Genomic DNA, 15,007 nt, shown 5'->3' with positions numbered 1-15,007 from the left:
TGATAGATAAAATTGAAAATTTCCTTCTACCAAACATGGAGAAATCACAATGCCACATACACTTCCTTAGGATAATTTTGAAAACTCCCTAGCCAAACACTACCTTACGTCCTTCTATCATACGTCATAATATGTCTTGTTGAGCCTAGTAACCTGGATTTAATATTGCCATTTCTCGAATGAGATAAAAGCCTTTTTATGTACTATAATGCAGGTAACAACCGTAGTCTTCCGACCAGGAGAAATTCTTACGAACTCGCCCATGACATAGATGTGAAAACTGAAAACTATAGCAATCTAGCAACTGCATAAAAGAAAAGATAGAGTGGAAATTCAGATCAAGTTGATGTTTCATACGTTGTTAAAGTATTTTCTTGGATCAACCTAAGGTAATTGTAACGATCACGTTTATATTTCGGATTAGCTTCTTCGCATTTAGTATTGCAGATCAGTAACTTTATGACAGCTATCCACAAAATATGATCAGCGGGGAATTAAATGTACCAGTCGTCCCAATTCTCCATATATAGCTGATCAATTATGGACAACTCTTTCAGATGCAACTTAAACTTTGAACGAGATTTCGCGTCCCAATTCTACATGAATAGTTTACCAACGAAAGGATTCGAGCTAAACAGTGTCACTTGACCAAGTCACATTCAATTTAAAACAAAATTCCAATGCAACTCAAAGAATAGCAACTCCAATGTACTTGAAGAAAATATAATCACAAAAATCCACAGTCGAAATAAACATTTCAGACAGAATACAACTTACAATGTCACACAAAATGGGGAACTTATTTTACTATAAAATTGTCTGTAACTATATTGAAAAGAGCGTACTGCATAGTGCACCTGAAAACTAATACTTTCTAGTCCCAAAATGTCTCAACCCCGTATCATAGTTTTACATGCCTTAAAACAAAAGTACTAAACAAATTTTTCTGTGTAACGAGGTTCAGAGACAAAATTAGATTTTAATTTACAAAGATCACCATAAAGCAAATCGGCTACACTCCATTACTTACTAACATTGACAGCCCATTAGTTTCCATCAACTTCTCTATAATCTTCTTTAATGCTGGAGCACTCACAACACAATCTTTATCAGCAAAGCAGGATCTACCTTCTTCAGCAGCCTTACAAAGCTGCGGATCTAAAGGAACCTTACCAAGAAAAGGTACCCCCATTTCGTTGCACATCTTCACTGCTCCACCACGACTACTATCGAACACTTCACTGCAAGCAATCAAATTCAGCATTTCAGGCGCTTTTTCTCTCATGTATTCCCAAACCCACTCTGTAACATCTTTCTGATCTCCATTATCTGTCAACTTCATAAACTTGAAATCTGTGATGGGCTGGCACAGGCCACTCATATTCTCTACAACCCCAAGAACTTTCACTCCAACTTTCTTGCAAAAATTCACTTCTTTTCTCACATCCGCAAGAGAGACTTGCTGAGGAGTAGTAACTATGATTGCACCATCTACTCCAGTGGCATCAAGGCATTGAACAATTGAAATGTGTTCATCTGAGGTTCCAGGTGGAGCATCAACAATTAGAAAATCAATTTCACCCCAGTAGACATCTTTTAAAAACTGCTTGATAAGCCCATTTTTGCGTGGACCTCTCCATATAACAGCTTCATCAGGATCAGGAAGCATGAACCCGATAGACATGACCCCAAGGTTGGACTCCACATAGACAGGGGACCACCCAAGGTTGCTCTGGTGTATCTCTTGACCTTCTAGGCCTAGCATCTTTGGGATGCTTGGACCACAAATGTCAATGTCAAGAAGACCCACTTGAAAATCCCTTGCCGCTAAAGCAAATGCTAGCTGGGCAGAAAATGTGCTCTTGCCAACTCCTCCCTTCCCTGATAAGACCAATATCTTATGTTTCACAGTAGTCATTCTTTCTGCAATGGCAACCAGATCTGCAGAGACAAATGTAGAAGACAAGGTGACCAAAATTCTTTAAAATGAAGGCAATTGAATTTGAAATTTTTCTAAAATTCAGAAGGCTCGATTCAAACAAAACAAAGATTTCTACAGAAAAAATATAATAGCAAGAAAGCACCAGTTTTTTCCGTCAAGAAAAAAATGCTCTATCACCATTAACGATAAAGGGACAATAAGAGGAGCCAAAAAGAATATTTCTAGGATAAAAATAATCAGTTTCGAAGTACTAACTTGCTGATCAAATATCTTAATCATCCTTCGAACTATTATTAGAGAGAAGAACACATTATATAAATCATGTCACAAGCTAGCTAGTTATACAAGCCATCTGTCAGTGAAAGCATGACAAGAACACTAAAAAATGAAATGCAATCCAACTCATACTTGTTACTTGTTAGTGCCATATGATAACTATCTTAAAAAACATAATTTTTAATGTATCATGAACTGTATGGGATCAGATTTGAATAATTACCGAATGATAGACAAGGCTTATTGCACAACGAGTGTGTTGATCGAAACATTGAATTGATAAATACATTGAATTAAGATAAATGCAACCTCAAAGACCAAAATGCTACTTGGAAAACTAACAAAATATGTTTATTTCATAGATTAGATTAAAAATCAAGTTTTGCCCCGTTGTGTAACTCCCAATTCCTTGGTTTGTGCTGTGAAGAATAAAACAATACTGTTGAGACCTTTGAGAATTGATGGAAGATGCCAAGTCACACCTAGGCTTGAGTCAAACTGGAATTAGAGAAATATTTAAAGAGCTATGGTGGAAAGCTCTTGGATGCAGAGCAGTGGCAGAATGCTCTTCAAAATATATTGTTACGAACTTCTTGTCACAAAACAAAGAAGCACACTTGTTTTGAGAGCCTGTAGCAGGTGCTTATTGTCTGTCTCCCTCCCCCATGCACAATACACTAACTAGAGTTTGGGTATTTTATTATGACCAGTTGGCTTAAGTCTTTATGTTAACAAGTCTTTATGTTAACAGCGGCCGCATGGCGCTAATGATTACCAGAAAACTCTGGTCCAAATGGGAAAGTTTCAACTAACATACGGATATGGGTCCAGTGGGCTGCGAAAATCTGTGTGTACAGATTCACAAGGCTGTTCAAGATTTGATTTCTCTTTAAATGAACATAGCTCCTGTATTTAGGATGGTTGTTGTAGAATGTTCCAATGCGAATGCTGTCGAGTAGAAAGTTGACGGTTCTTTCAAGCGGGGATCGTTCAGTGATCCCAGGCTGCGCATTGCGCACGACTGGGGCTATGTTGCCTTCACTAGGTCCTGCATCTTGATGGGTAGTATCCATGGTAAGACTTAAAACTAACATATGCAAGATCAGCTATTATACCTTAACAATTGATAAACCCTAATACACAATACTAAGAACTATAAATCCAACAATGGATAAATTCAATATGGAGGGTTGATACTAAGGGCCAAAAAGCATTTTCAATCAGTAGGTCTGATTGAAAAAATTTGCCAACACAAGTTCCAAAACAAATGAGGACAAACAAAGAATGGAATACCTAGAAACTACAATAAACAAATTTCTAAAATTTTCTTTTACATTAGGAGCAAATCAATCTTACTGAATGGTTTCTTTATTACTTTGTACAACACTTAGGATGTTTAACAGGACAATCAGAAAAGAATTTAGTTTGAAGCTAACCTTCATTCAATTACCTAAAACTATATTCACAAATCACATAATAAATTCTTAACAAAGCAATACCTACTATCAAACATCAAATGAATTAATAACACCAACTAGACCGAACAATAAATGAACTAGGCAAAACAACATCATATCACATGCGTCCCTAGTCCTTGCTTTAAAATTTCTTGACATGAAATGACATCCCAAAATCCAACATATGATAGATAACAAGGGTATGAACTATGAAGGAGATGATTCACTCCCTTTCCTTGGTAGTCAACACATATAATGATATAAGCATTGACTACAACTACAACGAGCCTGAGGAGAAATCATACTACTAGCAATATCCACAAAGTGAGCACACTGGGTTCACAACAAACTGAGAAATAGTCCCAAATTCCAGAATCATTAGCTATGATGCCTGAACAAACTTATAAAAATAAATCATGTCATTTTGAAGTAGTTGATAGTTATTGGAAAGAAGCATAAAAGCAAAAGATAAAGGTGGAGGGTACCAGGGTCAGGTCCTTTGGGGGCAGTGGCACAAATTTGCTGATTTGGGCATCCTTCGCATGCATCAGATTTTCCAGCAGATTCGGACTGAGGACCTGGGCAATCTGTAAATGCCACAATACAAAAAAAAAAAAGTCGTATTCATAGCCATATATAGAAGCAAATAGAAATTCAAAAAAAAAAAAAAAAAAAAAATATACATACGCTCATTGGCATTCTCAGGGATATCTCCGTTTTCCATGGAAGCTCTTCTCGTGTTAAAGAAAAAAACGAAAGGTTTAATTATTTGAAGGAAGGAGGAAGGAAGAACATATGTGACAAATAAAGATGAGATAGACGATGTAGGCTTTTAGTGGCAAACACTGAACTTGCAATGCCAAGCAAAAAGTAAGAACATAGAATCAAAGGAAAGGTCAAACTCGAAAAGAAAATGAGTTAAACAAACAAATGTTTTGAAAACTTGGGAGGAAAAATGCTAAACATTATTTCTTAATTGATTAAACCGTACACATGCTCATTCTAATATATAGACCTAGCTAAATATTTAGCTGCTTAAAATAACCACTAATCTATGGTAACAGAATATTCTATAATAATATAATTACAATGATTTTACAAAGAACATTGAGGGGTAAAGTATGCGGGACTGATGTGGTACTTTTACAACACTCCTCCTCAAGCCGATGAATGGATATTTATCACTCCCAACTTGCGAGTAAGATCTTGAAACCTCTTCATAGGAAGTCCTTTAGTTAACACATCTGCCAACTAGACCCCCGGAAGAAACATATGCTGTGGTATTTAGTCCACTATCTACTTTCTATTTTATGAAATGTCGGTCTCCCAATATGTTTAGTTCTATTTCTATCATGCCAAGCAGGAATATGAGACATGCTAATGGCTCATTTGTTGTTACAAACAACTTCATAGGAGTTTCATACTTTATCCCAAGATCATCCAATATAATCTTCATCCATAATAGCTCACAATCTTCATCCACAGATTTGGTTCCAAATATATTTATAATATTACATTCACATGCACACATACTCCTTCTAGAATCCTTTATCTAACAAAACCAGAAATCAAAATTTTAATCCAACCAAATAGAACTCAGTTTGCTAATATATCAAGCTCAATAAAACACCAGATATTTAAGCTAGTTCCGTGACATGCAAAGGTGCTAGGATGTTTAGATTCAGTCCAAACAGGAGCAACCAAAGAGAAAGAGTCCCAAAACAAAATTATGTAACCAGCCCTCCTTGATCCTAGACTAGCAAAATGTTGTCTTGATAAAAAATTATGCAGCAACACAGTAAGACAAACAGGAATCCGAGAATTCTTGATAGATTATACTGTCAAAGAAATTAGTAATCATTGATGCAGAATATTATCCCTTTGGACGACAGAAACTTGTGGGGTATGTGCGTGCATTTTCTATCAAGCTGAATTCTCCTTGAATAGCATGGAAAAAGTATGCAGTATGATGAGTTTTCTTGTCAAAATTAAACACACATGAACCATTCTAAGAACGCAGAACAGAACAGGACACCAAACCATGAGCATCAAACAGTTTATGCAGAAAATTTCAACTTGATATTATAATAACTTGGTTTAGCAAACTGGACTGTGATTATTATCAGGTGACTTTTTCCGGCTTAAACCTATAAAATAAATCAAATAATCACAATACATGCTGGTCAGAAAAATTAATAGTAAATAGAAAGTTTGGCCCCTTTAAAGCATCAAATTAATTTGGACAGCAGGACCAAGATTAAGACTCTGATTAGGGGGAAAACAATTTCTGATTACGTTCAATTTTATAAAAGAAAACCATCTTAAAAAACTGGTGGCAAATATCTACCAAGTTTAGTCTTGTGCAGAAAATCCCCATTCAATAACATAGTTTACTGCATAAAACTAAACTGAGTATAAAATTTGGTGTTTTAACTTTCTCTTGTCCAAATTTCCCAAACGCAGATGACCTAAATCTCTCATGGTAGCGTTCCAAACTAATGAACGAAATCACGGAGAAAAAATCAGAGCAGAGGACGAAGGCTTACCAGAGAGAGGCTGCGACTCTTGCGTGCAGAGAGAGTTGGAGAAGGCGAAAACGAAGAACGCTGAGGGAGAAGAAACTGAAAAATAAATAAATATAAAATAAGATAAAAGTATAACCTAGATGATGCAATGTGCAAAACGCACAGAATCAATTAAAGGCAAGGGAAAAAAAAAACTAAGTCACCGTTTGTTACACGCATTTTTGTCAGATTATCGGAAAATTGAAATTTTTAAAATTTTAAATTTTCAAGATATTATAATAAACTTGAATGTAAAAAATATATTTTTAAAAATTGAGATTCTTGAACAAATAAAAATTTCTCCTGTACCAAACGTCTCCTAAGACCATGTTGTTTGATTGTGTTCTGTTTTTTTTGTTCTTAAAACTGTTTTGTAAACTAGTTATAAAAACAGTTGTTTTCTATATTTTATTTTATTTTTAAAAGTTAAAAATCAAAATAAAAAACAAAAACATCTCATACATGTTCTCTAAATTTAATTCTAAAAACAAAAAAATTGTTATAATTTTTAAAACATTTTTTATAAAACAGGTCTTACGAGTTTTTTTATATTTTTGTTCTGAAAACTAAAATATTATTTTTAAAAACATTAATCAAACATAGCCTAAATACTTCAGCTTATTCAATTAGTGGATACGGGAATTATAATGAAGAAATGATGATATAATAAAAGCAAATAAAATAAGGATATATGGACTTGCCTATTTTTTTAAAAATATTTTAATTAGTTTATCGTTTTAAAATTAATTCGATTCAAGGCTATTTATGAAATTAAAACTTTAAATTACTCTAAAAAATAATACCAGGAAAAGACTTGCCTATTTCAAGGGGATGTTTGATGGCTATTTGACCTTTTTGCCCCTTATTAATTAATTAATAACTATTTTGTCTCTGATTCGAAACTATTTATCAATCTGCCCCTCTTTAATCGACTACTTTGCATGTTTAATCGACTAAATGGTTGTTAAAAGATTTAATCGACTAAATCTCCCTACTTAATCGATTAAAATCATACTGGCTACTCTCTTTTTTGTCAAATATGGAGATTTAGTCGACTAAATAGGGAGATTTAGTCGACTAAATCTCCCAACAACCATTTTTTGTCTGTTTTGGCCATTTAGTCGATTAAAAATGCAAGGTAGTCGATTAAAGAGGGACAGATTGATAAATAGTTTCAAATCAGGGGCAAAATGGTTATTAATTAATTAATAAGGGGCAAAAGGGTGAAAAAGCCGATGTTTGATAGAAGATAAAAAAAAATTATAACTATTAAAAATATAATGAAAAAATAAGTTTGATAAGAAAATTAAAAAAAATTATTTGATAGGCTAAAATATTATTAAAAAAATTGAATTAAATTATTTGATAGAAAAATACAATTCTGTTTTTGTCCTTTCTCTTTTCTTTTTCTTTTTTTCATCTTTTTTATGGATGAGAGATAAACATGTAGTGTATGTTTACTTCATTGAGTTGCGACCAGGAAGCTTGTGAACATCTCTTTTCCATTTAATGCTTCTGGCTTTATGTTAATTCATTGTTGTTCTAAGGCTACTTTTAGACCAGCTAAACAGAATATATGAACATCTCTTTTGCAATCTCTTTTACCATATAAACCCATTAGCCACTTCTAAAGCTAAATTCAAGCACGTCATTTGCAAATACTATTTTTAAAAAAGACTCCTCCATTCACCATCTCATTTTTTTTTTGTCAGGTATTTCATGCTATTTTTTTTCCATTTAGCCGGTTATCTTCAAATATCATCTTTCTCTTTTTTAAAATATTCCAATCGGTTTATTGTTTCACAATTAATTCGATTCGGGACGGGTCCGGATTAAGATTTTAAACTCCTCCCAAAGATAATACTAGAGAGATTCAAACACATGCTCAAATATCATATTTGAAGTAATATTATTGCAGTGTTTTTCGTCTCATTTTCCATACAATTGCCAAACTCTGGCTAAATAAGTTTGCTGGCAAAAAAATTTAATATCTTTTACTAAACAAGGACAACACAGAATACCAATCTCAGGTACTTAAGTATCTTGAAAAAAAAAAAAAAAAAACTCCTACCAAATAGGATTAATTGCTAATAGACTTCAAGAAGCAAACTAACTAACTAACACGGTAGGAAAAGCAAACTAACTAACACGGTAGGATAATAATATGCGAACTTGCATATTTTTAATAGAATTAGAATTATTAATAGGATAAAAATAGAATGTTGTAAAATAATAATTTGTCAAATTTCCTATTTCTGATAGGATTACAATTAGGCTGGAAAATCATTTTATTTTCTGGCACTACTTCTGAAAAGAAATGGTTCTTTTTTATTTCTGTGTCTTAGAAGAATTTTAAGAATTAGAATTACGTTTGTTAATATGTTTTATTTTTATTTCGAGAATCAGAATTACTTTGTTAACACGTTTGTTTTATTCTGAGAATCAGAATTACATTTGATAACATAATATAAATCTATTTCTTTACTTTTTTTATAGATTTCATTAACACTTCTAAGCTTCTATCACATAGTGCCTAGCCCTACTCACTCGTGTACAAGGAGATTCTTTTGGTGTAGGTTTCATAACAACTGCATTAGCAACCGTAACAGAGAGGCAAATGTAAAGCTCGTGACTGTTAATCAATCCTACAAAGGCAACACAAATTCGATCACGATTCAAAGACAAACTACTGTGAGCTAGAGCTAGTTCCGTTTGTAAGAGAAGAATCAGTTTGCAATCTTCAAACTATTCTCACCTAAAAAATTTCCAGGTCATTAATCAGAACCGTTGATTTAAAAATATAAGATTAGCCAGAGTTATATTATCATTATTTTTTTTATAAACCAATACTGCCCTGTTTGTGCTAAAGTAAAAAGTAATCCTAGAACAAAAATATTTGTTAATTTCAGCTAAATATGAATAAGCTCGGAAGAGCTAGTTGTTGTTAAACATGACATGTTGAGTCTGGAGCATGGACACGCTAAATATGAATAAGCTCGGAAGAGCTAGTCCACCGGATATAATGCCTTTACCTACAATCCCCGGTATAATTTAGTGGTGCACTGGTCCACCACAAAACCCACCATGTTTACTAACATTTTATCAAAAAGAGAAAAAGATCAATTACCTTGAGAAAAAGAAATAATTGAATAATACTTGTCTTTTTCTTAAGCTTTTCATAGAAGGTAATGATGAACATGTACTGTGTATTAGTTTGGACTTTGGACAACGTGAATATGAAGACAATTAAGTGGAAGAATAACACTAACCACAAATCTGTACGTAGGCGCACAAGAAAAAATTTAATAATATTAAATTATTTTTAGTTGAATGGACGACACTTTTTCAGATCTGAGGTCGAGCTCCTTCGGCCATGAAGATAGAGCTTGGGTACAAGAATCACCATAACAGAGAGGTTTAATCCCTCGAGCAATCACAAAATAAGATGAATAAATTTGTTTTAGGCACTTTGAGCCTAAGAGGTTCATGTGTAATCGTTCAAGAGCCCTAACTCCAATTTCAAAAATTTCAATATTTGCAACTTCAAATTCTGATCACATCACAGGTCATACAAGAAGAAAAATTAAATAACAAAATAAGCATTTAATCCTACCATTAACCCCAAATTCATCAAGACGAAGAGGTGAGGAGCATACCTGTTATTCTTGTGTGAAGAACTTCTGTGGGGAAGGGAAGGGTGGTGGTCCGATGATTAGGGACGTGCATGGGTCGAACCAAACCGGATTTTTTGAAAAACCGAACCGAATTTGGTTTAAATGGTTCGGTTCGAAAGTGGTTCGGTTTGGAACGACCCTCTTTTGAAAAGAAAAAAAATTAAAAATTATAAAAATTAATTTGGTTCGGTTTGAAAATGGTTCGGTTCGATTCGGAAACGATTCGGTTATTAAACCGGTTCTAAAAACTGATTCCGTTCTTAAACCGGTTCGGTTCATGAACCGGTTCTTTAAAAACCGGTTCGGTTCATGAACTGGTTTTTAAAAACCAGTTATTTTATGGAGCGGTTCGGTTCGGTTCATGGTTCGACCCAAATTTTTGGTTATTTTGCACACCCCTACCGATGATATGGTTGAAGGCAGTGATAGTTCGGTGTTGGTGTATGAGCTGGTACGAAGTCGTGAGAGTGAGAGAAAACTGATTCGTGCTGTATGAGCTGGTACGAAGTTGTGAGAGTGAGAGAAACTTATTCTTTACCACGAATAGAGAAGCAGAAATTTTTTTATTGTTCTCCAACATAAAAAATAAATCGATTTATTCCAGAAACAAAAAAAATAAATCCATTCTATCAAAAAAGGTAATTCCTATTTATTTTTGTTCCTGGAAACAAAAATAAATAATAATAAAAACTTATTTCGAAAAGGTTGTTTTTTTTTTTAGTTCAAACCGAAAAGGTTGTTATGCATACCATTATTAATATGGTAAGTGAAACTAATTCTAAAAGTGTAGGATCCATACCAAAATTGTACATTTAAAATTTGAATGTAATTTTATTTTTATTATTTGAATAAAATTATTTTTTTGTAAAAAAAATGAAATATCAATCTTAAATACAAATAAAATCTTTAAATATTAAATATTTTAAAATTAATTTGACTAAAGTTCAAACCAAATGAGTTCTAAATAGACCACTTAATATCGCTTATTGAAATGGTGGATACATTTTACGATGAATTAATATTGAATCACATTTTTTTTATATACAAATAAAAATTGAACACATAATCTAATACAACTTATTCAAAGATCTCACTATTTTACCAAATGTATAACTTTACGGTACCTTCAAATATATGTATAACTTTAGCCAATTGTCAAACTCAACTAACTACTTATTTACATGCAATTAACCACAAATTCATTTAATTATTAATTTCACTACTTTTGGCAATATTATTTAATTTACTAATTCAATCACTTATAAATAAATGATTACGAACTTATTCAACAAATTCAACCATTATTTTATGTCACATTAGTTAAGAGCACGGAACTTTAAGAGGGTGTTTAGTACCAAGATTATATTTCAATTCCCGAAAAAGTATGCTATGGAAAATTATAATATCATGTTTGGTAGCAAAAAAGGGACAAGTTTCCTGTATAAAATTTTTCCCCGATTTTTGCACTTGTGTGTAATGTTCTGCACAACACAGAAAGTACATGGATTAGATGGAATTAATTTTTGCATTGGGAAGTCAAAGAAACAACAATTATATGGACCAAAATAACCTTGCTTTTTCTTTACGATCTTTGTGAATCAGAGGAAGAAGATCTATGGTGTTCTTCACTGGTGGGTTTACAAGGTTAAACCTTGCAGGATCTCTTACTGGATTGAAGTTACCAAAACCTACATCAACTACAAAGAAGTGGAACCCATGAATATGCATGGGGTGGTCCTCTGTTGTTACTATGCTGGTATCCTGGAAAACAATTTACACATTTGAACCATACTTCAACTTAAAAAGCTTAGTTCCTTATGAAGGTGTCCATAGCCCCCTAGGCACAGGAGATAAACCTCTGGTGAAGATACCAGCGATATCCAAATATGTTTCTTCAATATGGTGAATAAGGTTTATTGTACTTTTTGAATCAAAAGGTAAAGATGGGTTTATTTCGGTAAAATAACTTAATATTCCTATTAATATTTCATAATCAATCAAACACAAACTCAGTAAAATTAACTTAATTTTTTTAGAAAAATATGAGTCTACCAAATAATTTTTTAATAATATTTCAGTAAAATATATTTTCTATTATATTTCCATAATAATTATTACCCGATAAAAAAAAATTCTTGTACTAAACGCAGCCCCCCAGGATAGCATATAATCTCCTACCAATATTGTTGAAATCTGATTGGAGAAAAAATGCTTAGACTTTTGTATCACGTTAAACTTATTCAACTTTAAGTGTATGTTAGTTTCACGTTTTTGTGAACACAAACGTGCAAATTGCGCTTTTCAGTATACTTTCGTACGAAGTAAATATTTCTGAGTTTGGTCAAATATCCATTTCCAAATGTTTAAACAAAACTTAAATTGATTAATAAATTTGACCACGAAACTATTTTTAATTAGGGTGTGTATCATAATTTTTTCAGAATCATTTTTTTAATTTTTTTTTCCTTGGAACAAAAAAGAATAGAAAATTCATTTGGTAAAATCGATTTATTTTTTTGTTCTTGGGATGAACTGATTCAAGTTTTGTGCCAGGGAACCGACACCGACACGACACGACACGCCGACACGTTAATTCTAAAAAATATCATATTTCGACATGTTGAGACATGTTTTGATATTAAATAAAATTTTATATATATATAATATAATTTATATTTAATAATATAATAGTCCATAATAAGTCATATAACCAATCAAATATTTAAATTTTATAACATAAATATAAATAAAAATAATTTTTCGTACTTTGTTAATTTCTTATGTCAAATTTCATAATAAAAAAAATTAATTTTTTTATATTTAGTTAATAAAATAAAATTAAGATTAAAAAAAAGTGTTCAAGAGTTGACCGCGTGTCGAAAAAAATTGACTGCGTGTCAGAAAAAGGTGTCGAAACGTGTCGGAGAGTTGACCGCGTGTCCCCAAATATTAACCGCGTGTCGGAACGTGTCTGTGTCGGACATGTGTCCGACACGCAAATTTTTCAGAGGAAAGCGTGTCTGTGCTTGCTTGCTTTCGTACGAAGTAAATATTTCTGACTTTGGTCAAATATCCATTTCCAAATGTTTAAACAAAACTTAAATTGATTAATAAATTTGACCACGAAACTATTTTTAATTAGGGTGTGCATGATAAATTTTTCGAAATTTTTTTTTCCTAGAACAAAAAAAATAGAAAATTCATTTGGTAAAATCGATTTATTTTTTTGTTCTCAGGATGAACAGATTCAATTTTTGTGCTAGGGAACAAAAAAAAATTATTTTTTTGTTCCTAGGCACAAAATGAGAAACATTTATTTCTTTCAATCACTCTCTACTATCATCATCCGGACACGACCACAACCATTATTGCCACCGTTGTACCACCAATGTCGTCATCACAACCACCATGATGCCACCACCATCGTCGCCGCTGTCGTTATACCACCAATGTTATCGTCACAACCACCACGATAATGTCACCGCCACCATCACCACCACCACCACAACGATGTCACCGCCACCATCACCACCACGATGACATCATCATTACCACCATCACTACCACCACCACCATCGCAGCCACTGCTATCACCACCACCATCATCACCACCACTATTACCATCACGACGCTACCACTTCCACCACCGTCACCAACCACTATTACCATCACCGTAGCCACTGTCATCACTACATCATTGCCACCGTCACTAACCACCACCACCATCGTCGTAGCCCCTACCGTCACTACCACCACCATGCCGCCACCACCGTCACCATTACTACCATCATCGTCGCAGCCACTGCCGCCAGTGGCGGACGCAAGAATTTTAATAAGAGGGAGCGGAAATAAAAAATACTATATCATAAATAAAAATACTTGAAATATAATACAAACTTAATATACAAAAAATTGAAAAAAAAAATCTATTACAGAAATTAATATCACTTCACTTACTCTTACTCTACGTGTTTTCATATTGTCAAACTCATAATTGAATCTGTGCTAAAACTCAAAATAATTTCTTTTTCAATGTATGTAATCACAGATAGTCTATGACTATACATACACGCAATGATCTTAGGAAGGAAGAAGTTGATTCTACCTGGCTCTAAAATTTACGCAGCCAAAATCGAAAAAATGAAGAAGGAGATTGGTGATGGACGGAACACGGAAAGGAGAGAGAGGATTGTTGAGATATATAGTCTCACCTCAAGAGCTAGCTTTTGGGGTGGTGTATCCCAAGGTTCTTTACATGGTATCAGAGCTTGAGCCCTCACCGCCTCCCACTTTAAAGTGGAATTAAAAAAGGAAAAAGAGGATGATATGATGTTCTCAAGAAAAAATATGGGTAAGAGTGTGGGCAGAAACATATAGAATTGAAGGAAAAAATATGTACAACATGATAATTTCATCATCACATTTTTCTACATATATTATATAAAAAAAATTCCCAAATTTTAGAAGGGGGCGGGGGCCCATCCTAGCCCCCTATTGGGTCCGCCCCTGACTGCCGCCACCACCATTATCACCACCATGCCGCCACCACGTCATCGCCACTGCCATTGCCACCACTACCATGCCATCACCAACATTACCACGCTGCCACCACCGCCTGCCGTCAGTACCACCATTGTCGTCACTGCCACCACCACTGTCGACATATGAAAAGAAAAGTGATGATCTGAAAAAACATTAAGCTTAATAGGAATTATTTTTTATTATATTATTTGTGGTGTTATCAGACGCAATTCTCATTCTTAGAATAAAAATAGAACATGTTATCAAACACATTTTTTTCTCAGAAACTGTTCCAAGACACAGAAATAAAAAAGAAATATTTCTTTTCAGAAACAGTATCAAGAAATAAAATGATTGTCATGCACAGCCTTTATATTTAATATATCTTTCGCTGCTCCCAAATAATGCTAGCCCGATTTGTCCAATACTATACAAACGCGAAAGGTAATAGTCCTTGAGTTCTACGAGTGTGGAGGGACTAGCAATATTATTTGATACGTATAATTTTTTTTTTTTTTTTTATAACAAAAACATTAAGCTTAATAGGAATTATTTTTTATTATATTAGTTTTT

General features: G+C 33.4%; 1 protein-coding gene across 1 annotated transcript; it reads right to left on the bottom strand.

The window, feature by feature from the left end:
• Positions 1-717: 717 nt before the first annotated feature.
• LOC133294873 (cytosolic Fe-S cluster assembly factor NBP35-like) lies at positions 718-6,350 on the bottom strand. The gene is made up of 4 exons (XM_061493632.1): positions 6,222-6,350; positions 4,363-4,406; positions 4,161-4,262; positions 718-1,941 (listed from the first exon to the last, which is right to left on the bottom strand). Exons 2-4 carry the CDS (start codon positions 4,397-4,399, stop codon positions 1,013-1,015), a joined length of 1,068 nt encoding a protein of 355 aa, XP_061349616.1. The 5' UTR covers positions 4,400-4,406; positions 6,222-6,350; the 3' UTR covers positions 718-1,012.
• Positions 6,351-15,007: the final 8,657 nt, after the last annotated feature.

This window comes from Gastrolobium bilobum, unplaced genomic scaffold (genome assembly GCF_033153095.1).
Source record: "Gastrolobium bilobum isolate Gb01-03AN ecotype WA unplaced genomic scaffold, APGP_CSIRO_Gbil_v1 utg23322, whole genome shotgun sequence".
NCBI classification, from domain to species: domain Eukaryota; kingdom Viridiplantae; phylum Streptophyta; class Magnoliopsida; order Fabales; family Fabaceae; genus Gastrolobium; species Gastrolobium bilobum.
The sequence above is the reverse complement of the archived record's forward strand: the minus strand, read 5'-3'. Positions and strand labels throughout refer to the sequence as shown.